This window comes from Paraphaeosphaeria sporulosa (genome assembly GCF_001642045.1).
Source record: "Paraphaeosphaeria sporulosa strain AP3s5-JAC2a unplaced genomic scaffold CC84scaffold_12, whole genome shotgun sequence".
Taxonomy (NCBI): Eukaryota; Fungi; Ascomycota; class Dothideomycetes; order Pleosporales; family Didymosphaeriaceae; genus Paraphaeosphaeria; species Paraphaeosphaeria sporulosa.
Window position 1 is genome coordinate 869,144 of NW_017253371.1, and position 20,904 is coordinate 890,047.

At 52.6% G+C, this 20,904-nt stretch overlaps 8 protein-coding genes across 8 annotated transcripts; 4 read left to right on the plus strand and 4 right to left on the minus strand.

Annotated features, from left to right (window-relative positions):
- Positions 1–3,558: 3,558 nt before the first annotated feature.
- On the minus strand, positions 3,559–4,303 carry CC84DRAFT_1209520 (uncharacterized protein; the record flags this gene model as incomplete). The annotated part of the gene is made up of 2 exons (XM_018182223.1): positions 3,559–3,994; positions 4,088–4,303. 2 exons carry the CDS (start codon positions 4,301–4,303, stop codon positions 3,677–3,679), a joined length of 534 nt encoding a protein of 177 aa, XP_018030968.1. The 3' UTR covers positions 3,559–3,676.
- Positions 4,304–6,985: 2,682 nt separating this feature from the next.
- CC84DRAFT_1199452 (galactan 1,3-beta-galactosidase) lies at positions 6,986–8,544 on the plus strand (the record flags this gene model as incomplete). The annotated part of the gene is made up of 5 exons (XM_018181616.1): positions 6,986–7,149; positions 7,196–7,556; positions 7,607–8,135; positions 8,185–8,271; positions 8,339–8,544. 5 exons carry the CDS (start codon positions 6,986–6,988, stop codon positions 8,542–8,544), a joined length of 1,347 nt encoding a protein of 448 aa, XP_018030969.1.
- Positions 8,545–8,849: 305 nt separating this feature from the next.
- Positions 8,850–9,476, plus strand: CC84DRAFT_1263540 (uncharacterized protein; the record flags this gene model as incomplete). Its single annotated transcript, XM_018185248.1, has 3 exons — positions 8,850–9,077; positions 9,163–9,351; positions 9,444–9,476. 3 exons carry the CDS (start codon positions 8,850–8,852, stop codon positions 9,474–9,476), a joined length of 450 nt encoding a protein of 149 aa, XP_018030970.1.
- Positions 9,477–9,523: 47 nt separating this feature from the next.
- CC84DRAFT_1129416 (acyl-CoA N-acyltransferase) lies at positions 9,524–10,386 on the minus strand. Its single transcript, XM_018175831.1, has 3 exons — positions 10,217–10,386; positions 9,864–10,169; positions 9,524–9,816 (listed from the first exon to the last, which is right to left on the minus strand). Exons 1-3 carry the CDS (start codon positions 10,290–10,292, stop codon positions 9,554–9,556), a joined length of 645 nt encoding a protein of 214 aa, XP_018030971.1. The 5' UTR covers positions 10,293–10,386; the 3' UTR covers positions 9,524–9,553.
- A 909-nt stretch (positions 10,387–11,295) lies between these two features.
- CC84DRAFT_1180600 (uncharacterized protein) lies at positions 11,296–12,136 on the minus strand (the record flags this gene model as incomplete). Its single annotated transcript, XM_018180488.1, has 5 exons — positions 11,296–11,412; positions 11,495–11,563; positions 11,615–11,734; positions 11,930–12,023; positions 12,084–12,136. The coding sequence occupies 5 exons, from the start codon at positions 12,134–12,136 to the stop codon at positions 11,296–11,298; spliced, it is 453 nt and encodes a 150-aa protein (XP_018030972.1).
- A 1,734-nt stretch (positions 12,137–13,870) lies between these two features.
- On the minus strand, positions 13,871–15,123 carry CC84DRAFT_1168685 (acyl-CoA N-acyltransferase). Its single transcript, XM_018179456.1, has one exon. The coding sequence runs from the start codon at positions 14,792–14,794 to the stop codon at positions 14,138–14,140; it is 657 nt and encodes a 218-aa protein (XP_018030973.1). The 5' UTR covers positions 14,795–15,123; the 3' UTR covers positions 13,871–14,137.
- A 767-nt stretch (positions 15,124–15,890) lies between these two features.
- On the plus strand, positions 15,891–18,809 carry CC84DRAFT_316253 (uncharacterized protein). Its single transcript, XM_018185835.1, has 2 exons — positions 15,891–17,477; positions 17,524–18,809. The coding sequence occupies exons 1-2, from the start codon at positions 16,308–16,310 to the stop codon at positions 18,589–18,591; spliced, it is 2,238 nt and encodes a 745-aa protein (XP_018030974.1). The 5' UTR covers positions 15,891–16,307; the 3' UTR covers positions 18,592–18,809.
- A 1,380-nt stretch (positions 18,810–20,189) lies between these two features.
- On the plus strand, positions 20,190–20,801 carry CC84DRAFT_1180603 (uncharacterized protein; the record flags this gene model as incomplete). The annotated part of the gene is made up of 2 exons (XM_018180489.1): positions 20,190–20,314; positions 20,372–20,801. 2 exons carry the CDS (start codon positions 20,190–20,192, stop codon positions 20,799–20,801), a joined length of 555 nt encoding a protein of 184 aa, XP_018030975.1.
- Positions 20,802–20,904: the final 103 nt, after the last annotated feature.

The window sequence follows — 20,904 nt, forward strand, 5'->3', positions numbered from 1 at the left end:
CATCGGCCATAAGCTGGTCCCATCGCAAGATCCGAGTCGAGACTTCAGCAATGCTCTGGCGTTTGCAATGCCTCCATCATCGGCATAGTCCACGCATCAGAGACCGGGACGCAGAAATTGTGTATATGGCACCCGACATGCTTTCGAATTTGTGAACGCGAGCAACTGGGGATGAGCGCATCTTCCCTCCAGGCTTCATCGTCTTCTTAAACATCTCTCTTTGGTGCAAAAGTCTGCCTCGGTGGACCTCGAAGGAGCGAAAGTCGATGGTCGAACACTTGAGCCTCTAGCAATCGAATGCCGTCGGCTGTCGTGGAAGTTCAGCTGGTAACTTGAATGAAAGCGGGCATCTACCTGGCACTATTATCAACGAGTAGCACCCGTCTTTCAGGTGTATACTTATTTTTGCAACTTCATCCATCCGTACGTCTACGCCAGGCTAGGTTTGAGACACCATACTGTAGCTCGAACACTGCAGACGCCGCAATCTGGAGCCACTGGCGGTGTTGCCGACTAATCGTGCAACTACAGCACGAACATCGAGGTTACGATCTTATAAAGCCAAACCAAAGGAGGTAGCAGAGACAGTGACTGCTCACCAGTGAGCGCTCAAGCAAAAAGTATAGGATCCACGTCACCACATTTGGGTCCAGTACGCTCGGTATCGTAGCGTCAAAGTGCTACCTGGCTTCGACCTTCGTGGCGTGTAGCTGGGTTGCAGTAAGAATCAGCTTATTTCACGAACAGCAAAGGCATACCTGCTGCACCACATATGTTGGAGGGGCTTCAGCTCTGCATGCTGCTTTCGTGCGATCATTTTCTTCCGGCAGAGATAAAGGACTCTACTGTTCCTGTCCGCTTGCGAGTCTGTCAATAAAGGGGGCTTTGCCACATTGCCATTTTCCAGATGTATTAACGCTCGAAGGTGTCTGCCGCTGGATCCACTAAGGAGTCCGCTGACAGCCAGCGCTGTCATTCTAAAGGCGTGTAGCAATTCGGTGGTCTCTGTTGTTATGGATGTTAATTTTCATTGCAACACAGCTGGAGGGAAGTAATGATATCCCCCAACGATCAAGTCGAACAAGTTGATCATGTCTTAGAGACGACAGCGGAAGGGCTGCACCAAGACGACGGGGTCCGAATACCGCATTGTAACCGCAGAGCAGGCGCGCGAGCGTTGTTCAGTGTCATGGCAACTTGACTTAAACCTGGTGAGCCGATGTGGACCGGTTCCCGCTCGCTTGACAACAGCCTTCCCATCGATGGTGTATATGTCCTTGAAGCTTTCGCCCGGACCATCGCGCTTCATACGACGAGTTTCATTAATTGTATCGAATGATCGAAGCTGGCACCGTAAGCGAGGATAGCAGCTGGAGCGGGCATTACCTCGACATGTCGCATCGACAACAACCATGGAGAGACTCTATGCTCTTGAATATTAACTGCTTCACATAACAGTGCATCGCGTTGGAGCATCCATCTGAGACAAGGTCAGCTCAATCTTGTTTGATCAGTAAATGAAGACTGACCATGCTTCTCCAACATATCGCCAGTATGTTCAGAATGCAATGAGCTCGATCGTTCAAGGATGCGTTACTTCGTGTTAGGCCCTGCAAGTTAGTTGGGGATGAAGATTTGCGATCAAGTCCATTCCGGTTGAGCGCAATCGACAAACTGGACAATGCGTGACGCTTCTTGATGCTCATATCGTCAAGGAAGTGTCGTCAAGGAAGTTAGCTGGCACAGGATTTAGCGCCTCATCGAGGATCGACCGAATCTTCATGCCGTGACCGGATACAAGAAGACAGAACAGCAAGAGCTGGAAAGATTCGGAAAGGACGTGAACAGCGCATATACCAAGGACGAGATTCAAAAGTTGTGGAGCTGGAGTTGTCGTTGCCGAAAACCGCCATTCGGCGAAGCTTGCCACGAGAGAGCCAAGCTCCTGGGCTTTGATGCACCGCTCGTCGTACTGCCGCAGCATCGAGGAGTCGGGGGTGAGCCCCGCGCTCCCCATATCGCACCACCACATCATCCCCTGCTTGAACTTTGCTTCCTCTTCCCAGGTGAGCGTTCTGGGCGATCCCCTTAGCCATTTATTGGCACCGCCATCGGAATCGGACTCCTACGACACTACATAAGCCCATGGTCCATTCCTAGGAAGGAACTGTGCAACAAGAGCCGACTGTCCTACACACTCTAGGACCCCAAAATGTTTTTAAGGCGAGTCGACGCGATGAAATGCAACGACAAACGCCCAACACCAAGCAGAGCTTGAGATTTGCTGCAGTCACCTTCCGTAAGACACATGCAACCGTTCGTGAAGGGTGGCGGGATCTACCACGGTGGGTAGCTTTATCGTTACAATACCTGAGGAGCTTGCGCCTGAAGTTACTCCGTTTCAAACAAGGAATGATAGGATGATACGATGATGAGGATTGCGAGACTCGTAGGAAGTATCGACTGAAAATGGATTGACGGAAAAGAAACGATCCGGATCAGGATCGAGCGTCCAAGGAAATTACGAAGGATGGACTGAGTCGACGAAAGAGACGATGTATACTTCCCGTTGACACTACCGGTGCGAGCGCATGGGCGATGACTTGGGCTCTCTGATAGACTTGGAGCAGCCGGTTGCGTCAGATGTCCGTTACCCGGGACCAGGATTGTTGGATACTTGACGAATCTGCCGAAAACGTTGGTGGCTGCGATATGAGATGCGATCGTCAGTTGTATCCAGTTTCGGTTGGTCAACTCCCTCTTCCCATACTACTAGAAAGCATACCGCCGTCGATACCCAGCTCCAACTCCGGACTCGGCTACTTACGCGGGCGTTATACGTTCTTACGACGCCGTTGCTTTTGGTTACCGAAATCTTTGCCTTGGATGGCCACCCGATGAAGCTACAACTCTGGACTCGGCTAGTTGCGCGGACGTTATACCTTCCTACGACGCCTTGCTTTCGCTTACTAGAACCACTGCTTCCGGGTTTTCATCTGACGAGGACATATCTTCAGAGCGTACGAGGATTGGATACCTGAATCAGACCGGTTTATTGGTCGGCCTAACGGGCGACCATGTCTGTTGTTGCCCATATGATTTGGTCGCATCATTGTACAAGTGTTGGTGTTGTTCGGGATATTTCTTGACGTCTGCAATGCCGTACAGAACGAATATCCTGCTCTACTCACTGCCAGCAACGTTCTCCTGCACTCCTTTCCCGGCGCGAGCCCTGGGCTAAGACAAGCAAGATACCTTCCTACGTTGCTTGCGCACGCTCATGGGGATCTTTGGTCCTTGGAGGAACAAAAGAACATCCCGACAGAGAGCAGCTCAGAAGTCCAACTGCAAATTTGACATTATTGCTGCCACTTTGCGATTGTATTTGCGCTTTTAGAGAACAGCATCGGCCTTAATACTGGCCTTCAGCGACGAGGAAGAAGTAGACATGGCGTAGGAGCCGGCTGCGTTGGTCCTCGCCTCGTTCGTTGGTGAACATCGGACCCAGCTTGAGTTTCCAGATGTTTCTATCTGCACGCATCGTCTGCCCAGCAGTATTGCCGGCCTCCTATGTGTACTGGAAGCGATGGCACTCATTAGCAGCTCTGACACCGGGCTGCGAGTCGCAGGGCCTTCCAACGACAGTGCTCCCGTATTGTGTATACCATCCCGGGCTTCACTCTGAGTTGTCCTTAGGATGCTTTACAGCGGTGTTCCGATTTGGCTTCGATGGTCCGTTATCACGCGACATCCGGCGTTCGACCGTGATGGTGCGTGTCACACAAGGATAAGGACGAGGACGCTGGCTGGCTGTGCGAGGCCTCTCCGAGCGTCGGAGATCGATGTCGTCCGGCTTCACGATCTTGCCCAGGCCCTTAGATGTAGGACAGAAGATCCCCTCCATGGACGCAATTGAATGTCCGCCGTGCTGCGCGGGTCCCCAAGTGTAGCCCCTCAAGGTATCCGCCACCGCTCCGTTGTAATGGGAGTCGCGCTATCGTGTGGGCTCTCGCCGCCTATCAGCGTGTGGTATCTTGCTTGGGAGCGCTCGATAGTTGTTGGCCTATCCGCGACGGCCGCAGCTTACGGTATTGCCTCTGCCCGCATGGCATCGCCTTCGCTCGATCGTGAGGAGAGTAGGTTCGTCGTCTCGTCGGCTTCGAGGGGAGCTCTCGCTCACATCGAAGTTGCACAGCCGGCAACCAGCCAGGGCAGTGCAAATGGCGTCGGGGACGGTTGGCATCCTCGAGCGAGAGGCGCCAAAAGCCGCCCTTTTTCGGTGTTGCCGCCGGCGATCTAGCATCCTGTCAAGCTGTCATTAGCAATTGAGTTAGCAACGATGCTTTCCGTTGTTTGCAGCTGCCTGTGTACCTTTAAAGGAAGGCTTCGGTGTGAGCGAAGCGAAGCGTCTGACAGTCGAGAAAATCGGGCTCCAACTCCACAGACGTAGGAAAGGCCACGCCAAATGATGCAATGGACTACAGGTTGCCCGAGAAGGTCGACAGACGCCCTTGAAGGAAATTCCGGGGCCTCGCCAGTCGATACGAGCTGCGGCGGGCCTGATGTCAGCGGTGACTCGGTCAAAAGCTGCAGGTACCCGCCTGCCACGGCCGCTTGCTCGACAAGAAAGCCGTACCAGACCTCCCAGAAAGTGTGGGTGTGAGTATGCTCGGCCCTCGGTCGCTCGAGAACCGCGTCTCGAGTCTGCGACCGTCCTTGCGACACCTTGTTGTAGCAAAAGGAGAGGCATCAGCGGCCTCAAGGAACGCAGCTACGCCATCGCGGAGGGGAGTCGTAAAAGAAGTTGCGGTGGGCAAGAAGGACACGCTCTACAAGATGCAAGGAAATAGAGCTCTGTCGACAGCGTGTTGGTAGTCGCGACGGGGTTGGCAGGGAGAAGGAGAGGGCGGGGCACCGACTATCGTGAGATTGTTTGGTGGTGTTGTTGTCCGCCGCTCGAGTCCTTCACCTGCCAACCCCTGATCACCCACCACACCACAAGCAGTGCTCCTACCAACTCCGGAAAACTCTCAAAATGCTTATGGCTTGCAGTTTGACCCTCTGAGAATTTTGTTTGAAGGAATTTGGTCGAGAAATGGTGGCGCCGCGTCCTCCGAAGCATCTGAGAGCGATTGCGTAGCCGCGCCCCTCACCTGGCAACCCCTCCCTCTCCGCGACATCACAGGCAGTGGGGCAACAGCCTCTGGACCACTGTAGAACGCTACAGCACGTCCACAATACCTTCTACAGCATCGATTCCTAGCTCAATGAGCCTACGGATGATGCTGCCGGCGGCTCCGAAGCCTCTCGTGCAGCTATTCTGGGCGCTGGGACGCAGCTACGCCCGCGTTGTGCAGAAGACGGCCCAGCAACCCCCTTCACGCGACTGTTTGCCAGCAGCAGCAGCGCGCTGTTACGACGCTCATCGCGACCGCGCGAACATCTTCATCCCCCGATGCGCTCCCCGCACTGTACTCCGCATCCTCCGCGCCCTATCCCCGATGGCGTAGCGCATCCGCGAACCCTAGACCCACGCCGCACACTGGAGGGGTCTGCGTGGCGTCCTCCAAGCGACGTTACACGATCTGCAAATGCCAGCTATGCTTCGAGGCAGCTGTGGATGCTCTGGGGGCGATATCTAGACTAGTGCGACGATTGGGCCTCGGCGACGCTGGTCAGCAGCCCTGGCGCGCAATCATTCACGAGCTCACAGCAGCAAGCATTGCCTCGGCAGGTACAGAGCAATGAGCGCCAGCATTCCAGCAAAGCGCGTGCCTATACTAGCCGCGAGGACCATTCTGCGCTGTATGGTGCCTCTCGGAAACAATGGCATCATGACGGTTTCGCAGTCGAGGCAGGTTGAACGCGTACAAACACGGCAACAAATATATGAGTGGGCTACAGCAACGCGTCGTCCTCTCCTCCATCTCTGGCTGTAATTGGTAATCGACGCGTTGGGAACATCAGGCATACACAGAACATCAAAGGACGGCTCTGGCTATCCGTCTTGAGGCTGTTCTATGTTTGGTGCGCTTCGCACGTTGGCAGACCCAATGCCGGATCTATAGTAGATATCCACGGCTTTGATCCTGCGCCGCAGACGAGCCAGGGGGATCGTTCGGGAGCGATGTGCGTGTAAGAGCAGATGACAATACATAGAGAACATACAGGCATACCCGGAAAGGCTGAGTACGGGGCGCGAGGGGTATGGACTTGGCTACACCTTGGAGGGTGGCATAACGGCGGCAGAAGCTGACCGTTCTGGGGATACACACAATATTTGGACACCTGGTGAAGGCGTAGATGTAGATTTACCAGTCAAACAGTGTATCTCTTTTGCGTGAGTGTTCCTGTCTGACCTTTTGCCCACACCTACTTTCGAAGCTGAAATCCAGAGTAGGAGATACAGATCATGCAAATGCGCTCTGTGCGACTGTGCCGCCGGTATCAGACGAACATGTTATCTCTCGATCCAGTATACGCCAGCTGACACACGACGATGCGTTCTACGATTCTTTTGTACCGCATGCCGTTCCGGCATATATCGACTTACTCGTTCTTGGCCGTGCGCCCGGTTTCGAAACGGTCATGAGAGCAGCTCATGCTGGTAACCACATGAGAGGCTTGCATCGCTATACCTGCGCCTAATCTTGTCGGACTAGTATCACACTAAATGCCTCGGGCGTCGGGAGAATAGACTGATCAACATGCGACGCCCAATATGGAAGACGCATCCCACAAATCGCTCGTTTACGCTTCTCCAGATCGACCATACAGCATGGCTACATCCCTGCTCCGGCAATATAACGTCTCCACACCAGAACCCGCGACAATACCACTTGAGTCAGTGCACCGATCATGGCCTAGGCTTTAAGATGTCGAAATTAGAGTTATTCCGTTGGGTTGGAGCGAGTTCAATCTATATCTAGGAACATGCGCAACATGTAGCAGCGTCTCTGTAAGGCAGGACGACCTCATTTCCAACATGCGCTGCTTCAGAAAGATCGCAGCAGCCGGAGCGCTATTTGCTTCGATCGCAAATGCGACGCTGCAAATAGTTCCTGGAGCGACATGGACTGCGACTAACACTGGAAAGCATATCCAAGCCCACGGAGGTGGTATGATCAAGGTCGACAGCACATATTACTGGTATGTGCAGTAATCATTTCCGACATCAGGACTCTCATAATGCTAGGGTCGGCGAAGACAAGACAGATGGCTCGGCCTTCCAGAACGTCAACTGCTACAGCTCCACCAACTTAGTCGAATGGAAATATGAAGGCGCGCTCTTGTCGAGAACTTCATCGGGTGATCTTGGTCCGAACCGCGTTGTCGAAAGACCGAAGGTCATCTACAACAAGTCGACGAAGAAGTACGTGTTGTGGATGCATATAGATTCAAGCGATTACAAGGAAGCAAAAGCAGGAGTTGCTACTGGCGACACGGTTTGCGGCAAGTACACGTATATTGGTGCTTCCCAGCCATTAGGGTTCCAGTCTCGTGATATGGGCTTGTTCGTTGACGATGACAACAAGGCGTATCTCTTGACTGAGGACGTAAGTCAGACCGGCTTCTTTTTACGGCAGTCGCTAACGCCTGGTCCTAGCGCGCCAACGGCCTGCGCATCGATCTCCTCTCTGATGACTACCTAAGTGTTAAGCAAGCGACCTACCTCTGGAAGGAGTCCATCGAAGCGCCAGCCGTTATCAAGAAAAATGGGGTCTACTTCATGTTCGGGTCGACTTTGACCGGCTGGGATCCCAATGACAATAAGTACAGCACGGCAACTAACATCGCAGGCCCGTGGTCAGCCTGGAAGACGTTTGCTGACACCGGCTCCAAGACGTATACTTCGCAGACGAACTACATCCTTCCTGTTGGGGACAACTTCATGTACATGGGCGATCGATGGATTAGCTCAAACCTCATGAGGAGCACGTATGTGTGGCTACCACTCACGATATCGGGCACCACGGCAAGCATGAAGAACGCGGTGAATTGGGTTGTGGATGCTAATTCAGGGTCTATGACTTCTGGGCCTAGCGAAAACGCTTACGAGGGAGAATCTGCCACATTTGCCGGTGGAGCTAAGAAGGTGTCATGCTCGGGATGCTCAGGCTCAAACGCTGCAGGCTGTGAGTTACACGATGTTCGCGCGATGTTCATTGTGGCTAATTGGCGCAGATATCGGTGGCTCCGACAACGGCGCCGTCACTTTCTCGAACGTACAAAGTTCCGCCACGACACGTACATCGATTCGTGTCAAGTATTGTAAGTTACCATCCTTTTTTCCTGAGTCGAAGAAGAGTGCATAGAGATGGAGACTAATGCTCCCCAGTGAACGGCGACAGCAGCCAAAGGTTTGCCGACGTCAGTGTCAACGGTGGAGCCACGCAGCGCATTGCTTTTGTACCCGCGAGTGGAGACCCCAATTCATCCGTCCTGAATGTGGACTTGAAGTCTGGCACCAACACCATAAAGATCAGCACGACTGATGGAACTTGGGGTCCGGATGTAGATAGGTTGATGGTTCCGCAGTCTTGATGGCGTTGTCTTGATGGCGTCCAATGCCATTCAATGTGAATCATGTATTGTTCATCTCGCAGTGATTCACTCCACCCACATTCGTGTGCCAGCCCTGTGAGATCTGCCACGCTTCGTAGCTCTGTAGCGCTGTGACGAACAGGGCGACATCGCGCTAGCTCTAAAATGGTTAGCGCGGCTCGCTCCTGCTCAATGTGACGCTCCCTCAGCGGCTGCGCAGCATATGTGAACTTCACACCGCGATCCAAATTCCACACTCATACGCTCCTCTGATCGCGTTCCCCGGCGCTCTGCTTGGCTTCGCTATGGCGCCCTTCATGTCTCTTCCTGGAGAGCTTCGCACCCTCATCTACGATATGGTACTTTTCCCACATCATTCGTGTATCCAGATCCACGCCAGCCACCCCAAGGATCTACTTCGCACGACCCTCAAATCTCCAATCTTCCGCTTGTGCCGTACGGTGCGGCATGAAGCGTTCGCACGCCTTTGTGAATCGAAGCATTTGCAGTTCCGCGACTATATGTCTTACAAAGTACGTCGGAAGTCTAAGTAGAATTTGGCCCGTCCAAATCCCGACAACGTCAGCCAGTTGATGTTTTCTCACTGAATGCACACAGACCCTCCTGCAGTATGCCAGAAATATCGGAGATGGCGCGATCGTGGAAAACAACGTAAAGCACATCATGATTTTCGTTGACAACTTAGCCATGATAGAGGGCAATGGAAATTTCAGCACATTCAACGTCGGGCCATTCGACATGGTCGAAGCGAACAACGTCTTCGCGGAACTTCACGCCCTGCAAGTGGTCAGACTTCGTAGCATCATCCCAGCTGTTCAAGAAGTTGCTCAGCTAGGCTTAACCCGCTTTTGCCCTTCTTCGTCTGCTGAACTAGCCAGGAAGTTGGACGAAACTATGACATGGAGATTTGAGATCGTGCAGCCTACACTCATGAATCGAGATGCTGGATTTGGGGAGACTTGTGTTGACACTGTATTAACTCGTAGGGCTATCTCTGGAGTTGCACCGCGTTCCTCATCATAGCAGTGTTTGACTCCAGTCCTGATAAGTTCGAATCATACTTGGACAAGTCGAAAGTCTCCACGGCGACTGGCTCATATCCAAGGCTTGTGTACAGTTTCTTCCCCGCATCCGATGCCTCCAGGAACGACGGCAGCTGGGCTTTGTCCGCCAGATCCAATCCCCATTTCACGAGCAAAGCGCCTGCTCCCCGTCTCTGATGAGCAGGATCGACCACCAGCATATGAAGGACTACCCGGTTAGCAAGCACTCCATAGCCGAATGGCATGCGCACTTACAGGCAAATGGCTTCGTCCCCATGTACTGTTTCCTCACGCGATACAGGTAGTTCATGAAATCCTGTGCCGCTGGCCTATCCTTCTCTTCTTCCCCAGGAACGGGCAGCATTGACTGGATTTGCTCTTCAGTGCGTTCTTTTTCGTTGATCCTCCACTTTGCACCCGCGATCATTTTGTCGCCCAGCCCTGTGTCTACTACCTTCAAATACGTAACGTCCGCTTCGCTTTCCGCACTCTTGATGTGTTTCTGGATACCCTTCTCGACACTTTCCACAGTTTCAGGTGGTTTCAACAGGCTGGTTATGCCTTTTGGCATCTTAGCGAAAGCGCATGCCATGATCGGAATAACTGACCTGTGTTGAATGCGGCTATCTGTATCCGAACGAAATCGGCGAAGTCGTCGTTTGTGCAGGGGCGTACTTCCAACATTTCGGCTTTTGCGATAGTACGTGATATCGTGGAGATACCTCTCTGTTTTCCCTGCGTTCTTGACAGAGTAATATATGGATGTGAGGTTGCATGGAGGGGCTGTAGGCTCGAGAGAGTGTGACATCGGCGTTCGCTATTCCGAGACTAGCGCCCGCTTACGATACAGATGTTGTCACGAGTCATGTCCGCCCTTTCGCACCCTGAACTCCGACCTGAACTTCTGCAAGGCGCCCTTTTGCCTTTTGCTACCGTCTGACGTGCATGGAGGTATCGTTCATTCTCTCGGCGACGCTCTTCATACACCGTCTCGACCTAAGCCTTTACGAGTGGGAGCGTAAGAGACATAACTTTTTTTCAAACAGGCACACTTGAAAACTAGTCACGTAGGATGTTCTTCACGACACTGCAGTCAGAATATTCTCGAATTACATGGCAAAAAAGGACGGACTTGTGACCTTCCCTCTATTCTTATGATTGGGTGATAACAAATCCACATGTTCGTCTCGCAGAGATATTCAGAAGTCCACACTGCATGAAACCACATGCGTTTCTTTTGGCATGGCATCTACTTAAGGTATCCTGGACCTAAGAGAGGCTCAATAGATTTAGCTCGTTGCGCAGGAGAGGTCGCAGATGGCGGATTGTACTTGAGAGCCAATGTTTTCAGAGGGCCGGCAATACCAACCTCTGTCTCAGCTCTTCATCGGATGATACTGTTCCCGACATACTTCATTTCAAATTGAATCAGATATTTGAACGCGGAGTTTATCTATATTCGCGAGTGGGTATCTAGCCATGAACTCTGGAATTAGGAGCAATGACCAAACCGTCTCCACGTCATAGGCCTGGGAAATGCCATATCAGCTCAAAGGCTGTTTAGTACGCTCAAACATTAACAAGCACACTAGCGGTGTTGATGAGCCTGCCAGTGTAGAATCACTTCCAATCTATCCATACCTCCAATTTCGCAGTTCCAGATACCGTCGATGCCGGTTGCACCTGCTCAGTCGAGCGGCTCAAAGATTGATGCATCGAACATCATCTCCTCGGCCGCAGGGTCGCTGCAGAGCCACTCGTGGACGGCCTTTGGTACGTCCATGCTGCGGCCATGCAGGTACAACTGGGTCTAGTGGTTCATTACAGGTCGCTTCTTGCTAGTTTCGCCCTGCTTGGTCAAGAACACCTCCGCGCCACAGGTGTACATAATTCCTTCCCAGCCCATCTTGACCTTGGTAGCCCATCTTGACCTTGGCAGCGTTTTCGATGTGGAGCTGGTTTAGAGTCAGTTATACGAAGCTTCCATCCCTGAGTGACCTGCTTACAACGCGATTGGAATGGCGCAGCCTCTTTGTGACCTTTTCTATCGGTAGAACGCCGGGTTCCCGCTGATTGGGGTCCTTCGCGGGCAGCGCCGCCGTGTAGAGCGGTGGGAGCTTCTTGGGCTACTGGATGTCAAGTTCTGCAGGGGCGGAGACGTCGGTAGGCGCGGGCGAGTGGCTATACTCGCTGATGGATGCGCGACGCTTGGAGTTGGCTCGCATGCCTCTACGCTCGATGGGTGTGAAGTATCCGGGGACGTCGAAAACCATCGGGGAGTGTTAGGTTGAAGACACCTTGGAGTTGGCTTGACCACTTACCCGAGGGGCTCCAGAGCCGCTCCCTGCAGTGGGAGAGTTGTCGCTCTTGCCCGTCAGTGAGTTAGATGACTTGACAGGCGTTGAGGTGACAGCGCTGGACTGTTTCTATGGCGTGCCACTTGTTGAGTGGGGGAACTTGCTGATACTGGCGGACAACACGCCCTGGCTCTCGTCGGCCTCCTTCGACTGTATTTTCGGTATGGACATGATGATGGCGACGTATACTGAGCTGGAGAAGAGAAGAGGAGATTGGGGTAAATGAGATTCTGAAGGTAGAGTTTCGGCAGACGCAAAACGTGCTGTCGGAGTAGGTTTTATATATCCGGAGCTTCAAAGCTAGGACCGCCGTGAGATTAGCTCACCGCAACGTTTGTAGAGTTGAATCCGCGGTGAGGCAGGAACTCACTCGCTCAGTCTGATATTTGAGCTCATTCCCGGTAACAGCTTCACTGAGTGACGAGCGAGGCTTATACGCCTTCACATCGATTTGTTCTCAAGCACTGTATGAGGAATCAAACCACAAACCACAAACCACGAACGAACCAGAAGATCATGCGGATGGACCTCTCTGCCCGTGATTACCACGCGTGAGGAAGTACTTCGCGAAATACAGTCAAGTTGGTCCAAGGCGCACTATCAATCAAAAGCATGCCCTATCACGGCAATTGACATAGCTCATACGTTTCTGCTCACGATCTTTAGTAGGTCTTGCCCGTTCCTACAATCTTTTTTTTTTCGTCAATACAGAGGATCAGATGTGAACATAAGCAGTTGCGGTTTGGATTAATGATTCCCAACAGTCTCGCAAGTGCTTCAACAATAGCTTTCTGTATCAGACAGTATGCAGCCCACTCAAACACTGCAGCCTCGGCGGCCATGGTCCCCATAGAAAAAATCAATTAATCGGAGCGAATGTTCTGTCGGGGATAGCGCACCTTACAGAGTGCGTCAGAGGTATCATCCTTGCTGGACTTCTGGAAGCGTGGGCGATCGTTGGCAATGCTGAGCTGAAGGCCTTCCGTGGTTATAACCCTTGCCTCCATAGACAACGACGAAAGCCTCCCCACGTTCGGAATTTTTGAACCGCACAGTCAGGATACCTTGTCAGACAAGACGACGCAAACTTCTCAGCCGCTTCACGCATGTCCTTGATTTCGAGAAGTTGATCTTTCGAGCTGCAGCCCCAAAGCCGCTGAATTAATCTAATGTGCTCCACTTCGGCTCGTTCTGTGCTGGGAGGAAAACACTTTGAGAACGGTCTGAAGAGGAGACGCCTCTCCCTACGGCGCCCTCGTCTTCCTTGTCGTTGACCTGGGCCAAAGTGAAGACCTTCTTGATGATGAAATGCTCTGGCCACTTGTTCTTCCTCGGGGCCAATATTGTAATCGCATTGTGTGTGCTGGCTCGCGTCCCAGAGCAATGTTTCGAACAGTCATGGCTGAGGCCACAGACAGTGCGAACGCGAATTGCTTCAAGGTCCTGGCGTAGTAGAATATGAAAGTCGTGCGCTAGATTTGTAGGTATGCTGCCTCACCCCGCATCTATCGACAGAGTTGGGTCACCAACGGTACACCCCGAACCAGCGCAGAGCAGAGCATGATGGGCGAAGCATGTGTTGTTCGGCTTTGATGAGACGGTCACGGGAACTGCGTAACTTACGTTGCGTGCGGGTTCTTCGCTGAGCGTTAAAAGGCCCATTGGAGAAGCGAAAAAGTCAACTGGCTCGAGGGATATAAAAGAGACATGTCGTTGAGGGAGAAATGACGACCTTGTTTGGCGCTAAGCCAAATTAGAAGCAAGTGAAGTTAAGAAGCAGGCGCGGGACGTCCAAACACTCCACGGTGCGTACGTTTTGATAGATCTTACGAGTGAAGAGCTGTTACTCCAAGTTCATGCGTGGTTCAAGGTGAGCCTGACTAGACTCACTGCATCTAAAATTGTACTCACGAGAAAGGGGAAAGATTTACAGATATGATGATTTGTGGCCAGAGAACTTGCGATCTCCAGTCACGCTACAAGATGCAAGCGCTATCCGATCATTGTAGTGTGACTACACAGATCTGCTCAATCGAGCGAAAAGTCAGACCTCCCAGGGTATCTTACCGAAACGCCAACATATACAACTGTCATAACTTCATGTGCCATCAGACCATTTGTGCCACCAAACTATTGCATTTGGTCGAGGCAAGCTGAGCAGTCATCGCAGTGTCATTTGTCATGCCAACTCTTGCTCATGATCCAGTAATCCGACGGTATGATCCTGCCGCGTGTCTCCCTGTCTGACGGAGAAGCTTCGTCCTTGTCGTAGCCCATCCGCTTGTACGCTTGGATGGCGGCTTTGTTGCTAACAAAAACAGTGAGCATCGTCTTCTTGATCGTGACAGACTGCGCCATGGCTTCAACCGTGAACATGAGCCACTTGCCCAAGCCTTTACCACGAAGCCTCTCTGCCAAGTGTATCTCGAAGATGTATACGACTTGTCGATGGTCGTTCGGCGGATCGTCATAATCGATCATGAAGGAGATGAAGCCGACGATGTTCGTATCGATTCCGGGACCAAAAGCATCTCGGGTGCCATCCGTAGCACGAACGAGGATGTATGCCATGTCTTTGTTTGCCATCTCGGTCCGCTTCGAAGGGGTGTGCCAGCCCATTCGGGAAGCCTTGTACGCTGCCATTGAGGTATGACGCACGATGTCAAGGCAAGCGCCGCGATCTGAGTGCGAGAGCTTGGTCGAAGGGCGCAGCTCGAGCTTGTATCCACCGCCCAGATCTTTCAACTGCCCATGTTTCTGGGTGTGCTCCCATACCGCTGCAAGGACATCATCGTCCCATTCTCGAGTGAACCGTTCTGGCGAAGTCATGGGATCGACGAAGATGAGGACCTCGGACGAGAGAGAACTTTTCTAGGTCGCGAGGTCTGGGGGCGGCTTGGTAATCGCGTCTGTATACTGGATGCTTCAGCTTTCGCTTTTTCTTCCCTGGTTGGTCTTTGAGCGTTTCTTGCCACGCGAATGCGGCGGGGTCTGCCTTTAGCTCGTCGTCGTTATCGGGAAACACAATCTTTGGATATGTGTAATCAGCACGCTCTTCGCGGCGCTCGGCGGTTGTATCTGCGTACACTCCAAGATTGCGCGTTGTTGTCTTGCGCTCTCTTGTTGCGGCATTGCGCCGTCGTTGGCCCGGATGGCGGGCCCTGTTGGTAGGCGAGGACGGGATTTGCGTGGAGACGCGTTTTGGGCAAGGCCGGGACGCGTCTTTGCCCACCATAGTGTCCGTGCACGGTGCACCGCACTCGAAGAGCCTCTCATCACGTACCCTCCTCGGAAAAGGGACCTTCAACGAGCGGCTACCATCTGGCAGACCTTGGACTGAAGCTGGTTTAATTGATTCGCCATCTTTTTGATTTGTCGGACGGACGTGTCGGGTACATTGCGATTGCTGCAGGCCTTTTGCGATCGCCACCAGAGTGCATCCCATATCGCCCATTGAGCATCGAATTCTGGCCGACAGCGACGTACACCGACTTCAAAACGCCCCCTAGTACAATCGCTATGCTTTTAATCAAGCGCAACTATGCTACGGTGTTGAGCAAGAGTCCTAGCAGATTGCGATCCAGAGGAAAGAACCCCATAGGTCTCGACCATTTTATCCAAAGGCAACGCGCTCTGGTCCTCTGGAGGGACATTGTTCGCAGCACAGCTTCCATCGCCGACCGTGACATGCGGCAAGAGATGCTACGATTTGCCCGAGCAGAGTTTGAAAAGCATCGTCACGTCACCGACCTGGGCCACATTCGATATCTCATCTCTGTAGGTATATCCCTCGGTTCCATCATGAGTCATGCTGACAGTAGAATTCGAAGATTGGCAAAACACAATTTGATACCATGAAGGGCTCTCTGATCAATTCCGGCGTATTAACAGAGCTTTGAGGGACCTACATCACCATCTGAGAGGCGATTCGTTCGTAGGGCTGATGGCCCTTACCTGACTCGTGCGGCTAGCGCGGGGCGGCTTGGTTGGGATCTTACACCAAACCATCGAACACTTTCCTCTTCGCCAACACCTCTTTTCGCTGTCAATTTGGCAACGGCGGCTCTTTTGACTAGAGCTTTCGCTCTCTCATATAGCACCCCTCACGATCGTTGGTGAGACTCCAACTCCGTGCCTGGTCAAGGGTTGTTGGTCTGGTTCCTGCCCTACGATTGCCCTTTCGCAACCTCGCATCGATGCGAAGCATTTGGTTAGTCACGACAATCGATAGTGTATAGAAGATCACGATTTCATCAACTTTCTATCCCTTCGATCTGATCTCTCCGAGCGTCGCGTTCTGGGCCCTTACCCGACGATCAGATTGGAAAGTCGCGGCCGATCAATGAAGTCTGTCCTCGTCGTGGGTGGCGGCCCGGCCGGCCTCGTTGCCGCCAAAACCCTCCTTCAGTATGCTGGTGGTACCAAATACAAGGTCACACTGTTCGAGGCTGCGGAAAGAGCCGGTGGGATGTGGAGATCCTCCCCAGGCGAGAACGGAGAGATCTGTAGCCCGCATATGCGAACGAACCTCAGTCGTTTCACGGTCGCGTTTCCAGATCTTGCATGGGGATCTGTCGATCTTTCGGATCCTGCTGTTGGATCGAAACCTTCTGGACCGCCTGCAATGTTCCCTCAGGCGTGGCAGGTAGGTCGTTACTTGGAGACATACGCGAAAAAGTTCCTTGCTCCCGGCACGATCATCTACAACAGGCGAGTCACCGCTGCAGACTTTAGCGGCGATCCGGATGGCTCTTGGAACGTCACTTCGGTGGACCAGACCACGCGGAAAGAATCACAGGACTCCTTCGATTATCTCATTGTGGCCAGCGGTTTCTTTCACCGTGCTGGGCCCAAGATACGTCAGACGCAGATGCAGCATGGATCCGGAAAGAGGATACAGCATTCTACTCAATTTCGAGACGTGGCCTCTTTCTCGGATGACGCAGGAAAGGTGGTTGTGATTGGTGGCGGGATCAGTGGCAGCGAGGCAGCTGCCACAGCCGCTTTTCAGATTTCCAGCGCAAAATACTCTTCTGGACAGAAGCCCGCATGGGCAGAAAGCAAAGTCTACCACGTATTTGACCGACCGTTCTACACGCTTCCTCGATATATACCTCAAGACCCATACAATCCAGCCATTCAAGATTTCAGTCTATCTCCCAAGTTTCTCCCGCTGGACCTCGTATTGTATAACATTGGCAGACGAGGCGGCGATGGCCCGATCACTGCATCGATTGGCCAGGTACCAGCAGAGAAGGCTGAAAAGGGTCACGAGTTCATCCGGAATCTATTGGGGGGCGACCAACGAGCTACTGGGCATATGGAGCTGGTCTCAAAACCTGACAAGATTCAGTATCCCGCTTTTACGGGTGTGACAGACATGTATGCGGAGTTTGTCAGAGACGGTCTAATTGTGCCTGTGAATGGACGTGTCGTAAACATTACACAAGACGCGAGCAAGAACTTCTCAGTAGAGGTAACGGCCCAGGGCCCTTGGGCCAACACAAACGAGGTCAGTTCTTGCAAACCAGGCACTGGGTTTTCTGACATTCTGACAGAGCACACCACGTTTGGAAGACGTGACTGGTGTTGTCGAAGCGACCGGTTTCCAATCGCACCTCGAGTACCTCTCTGCCCGTGTCAAGGAAGCACTAGGCTATGATCCTGAAAGTCACCGTGTTCCGTTTCTCCTCTCACGCGGCTCGATCTTCAACGAAAAGGTCCCAAACATTGCCTTTGTTGGCTTTTACGAAGGCCCTTACTGGGGCGTGATGAGTATGCAAGCCAAGATCGTCGCACAGCGTTGGGGCCACGAGACGTTCCCAAACACAGCGTTGGAGGCGCTAGACACCAGTGCTGCCTTATCAGTACGACAAGCCATCAAAGAGAGACAGTTGGATGTCCCGCAGTTTTGGATGGCGGATTACGTGGGTCTTGTGGAGGAATTCGCGCGGAGTGTGGGCCTGCAGCGTGATGACTCGACCTTGGGCGAAGGTGGTCCGCTCTTTCCGGCGCGGTACAGAGATGACACAGATGAAGGAAGTGATGCTGCGTTGGTCATTCGCGAAGTCGCGGACGTTCTTCAGAGGTCAGAGAAAGAAGGGTTGTATGCCGCCGCAGCGGCCTTTCGGGGCATGCAAGGCACGTGGCAACTCCACAGGAAGGTTGGCTCGCGCCTTCCTTCGATGCCGAATGGACTCTTCGAGGGGACTGCATCCTTCCATCCGCGGAACCCCACTGACCCTATTTACTCGGCTGAGTATCTGTACGTTGAAGACGGCACGCTTACCATGGACAACGGTATGAAGTTCCCAGCCACTCGCCGTTACGCCTACAGATACCAAGAGAAGAATGACACCATTACCGCGTGGTTCGTGGAAGGGGATGGCGTGACCGTTGGCGACTTCTTCAACAAATTGGAATTTTACCAGCCTTCGGATGTCGAACATGGCTGGATGGCCAAGGGCCATCATTGGTGCAGTCCTGACACTTACAAGAGCAATTGCGAGTTCCGCTTCAGGGGCGCTAGCTTGGAAACGTTCGGGATCACATACGAGGTGTCTGGGCCCAGAAAAGACTATAGCCACGAGAGCTGGTACAGCCGCGCGTATCCGAGCGCTGGCTAAGCAGGACGCGAGAAGTTGGCAGCGACACCGAATGGTAGCTTGCAAAGAGGTAGCTAGCTGCTGCGCTACCAGGCGAAAGTTTGAACACTGCACTGATCCTGGGGTAGCACACTGTGCCCAACTTTTGGTCCAAATATTGTACATATGACATTGGACAAGTGGGTTCACAGAAAACCGCGCCACTGTCAACGCTACAGAAAGCCAGCGTTCTGGAATTTCTCGACCTCGATGTAGTACTGTAGCGGTAGCTTCTACTAATGCGACTGGCTAACTACGGAACCTCCGAGCATTCGTTCTTGTCACAACTGAGTTTTCAGCTTCGTATGCGTAGCTGTGACTGCTTATGGCGATCATCGGAGTCTAGTGGTTACACGTCCTCAAGAGAGAAGAAGAAGTCTCACTGACGCTGCAACGGAAGTAAGACCCTCCATCCGCTCATCTCCCGGCGTTATTGCCAAGGACTCCAGCCCATCTTCGTGCCAACCCACGAGGGCTGTCCCCCCTTGCGGAGAACGACCATCGCGATCTCTTTAGGGAGTCAGGCAGCCAGCACGAATTCACCGACCCCGTTGCGCTGCGAGGGTAGAGACGGTAGCTTCTTCGGCGTCTACAGTTAGGCCTTCGCATCATATATCGTGCAGTGAAAACGTGCCATCGTGTGGATGGCGTGATTGGATGCAAGTTGACCCACAATCTGTCGAAGTTTACACCTCTTGTCACGCTTTTCGTCAACATTTCAGCATGACATGAGCGCCTAACGAGACAGATACAACCATCGAGAGCATGTCTACTGTGTAAAGATGGTGTTCAGGCGCAGTTCCATTGGCTATCGAACTTCCAGAGCACAAAATATCGGGCGACACTGCCGATGGGCGAGTTCGAACAATTTCTGATCCACGACGACAAGAAGCTGCTCATTGGATGTATTTACTGATATCGAGGTTGTTGCCAGCTCTTACAGAGTATTCAACACGCCATATTGAGACTCCACACCGTGATCTTTCTCAAACGCGTTACCTTGCATACTGCACAGCGCCACAAACAAACTCGGAATGCCAACCACACTAGCCTCTCATCTACGAAAATACTCTATCATCGTCGTATCTCGGCTACTGCATCACTCGCTTGGAATGTGCAATGTGTTCCGAGGTCCTCACGGCGTCTGACTTACACGCCGTCCCACGCTCACCGCTCTGATGTGGCGGGCAGCAGGCGACCATCATTTCCTGAAGTAGCATCTAATGCGACTATGGAACCATTGCATCCTTTTCTATCAATATACAGGGCGGGTTTTAGATATGCAGCTCCTCTGTGCGGCGATGCGCTCACGGAGAGGTCAGAATCGGAGCCTGGTCGATGGTGTGCGCATAAAGGGTGCAGGTGTAGCAGAGAGATCTGCGATCGCTCAACCTATTTAACGGCGCATCTGGACACCTTCATCACGGACGATTCACGACTAAAGTCAGGTCTACTGTAATCGACATACTAAGACCCTACGAAGCTCTCATCGGCACCTTTTGAGTCACGAGCTTACCTCCTGTTTACCCTGTCTACTGCTTCACTCAATCTACCTTCCCACACTACCCAACTTCTCCAAGATGAAGGCCATTTACCTTCTTATCTGTATGTTCGCCGTTACTGTCATTGGCACACCAGCCAAAAGGGACTGTCCACAGCAACAGTGCGTGAACATAACAGACAGCTGTGGAGAGCCTGTCAGAGAGTAAGCATTCCTTGATTCCATCGTAATGCTTATGCTCCTCATCTAAAAGTTGTCTAGATGCTGGGACGACTGTGCGCTTGGACTTAGCGAGCGTCCCACCTTCGTCGTGCCTTCATGCTCGGTCTCGACTCCCATTCTGCTTGCAACAGCACTCGGCACAGCCCCAGCCAGGGCCGCATTTATTCCACCCGACATGACTTCCGCGCCCTACCCAATAGCCACTTCGCCTACCGAGGGCTGCAAGTCTGAAAAGACTATCTGTATCGACTACCTCAAGGAGTGTGCCAACGGGACTTACAGCATTCCGTACGGAGGTTGCCATGACGCATGCTCTATCCACAAGGTCTACCTGGCCCCATCGTGTTCGAAAACCTGGATCGCGGGTCCGACGACTACGAAAACCAAGACCAAGAAGCCGAGTGTGACGAGACCGGCCTGCAAAAATGCTAAGAGTTTCATGTGTGCGCCGCTAAACTGGCTGCTCTGATTGTTCAACACTGGTTGTACAGGCAGCAACTTTTGCTTGTATACTACCTTGTGTTATCCCGCGGTTGTCTGTTTGGGATTTTCTTCAAATTTTATTGTCTCTT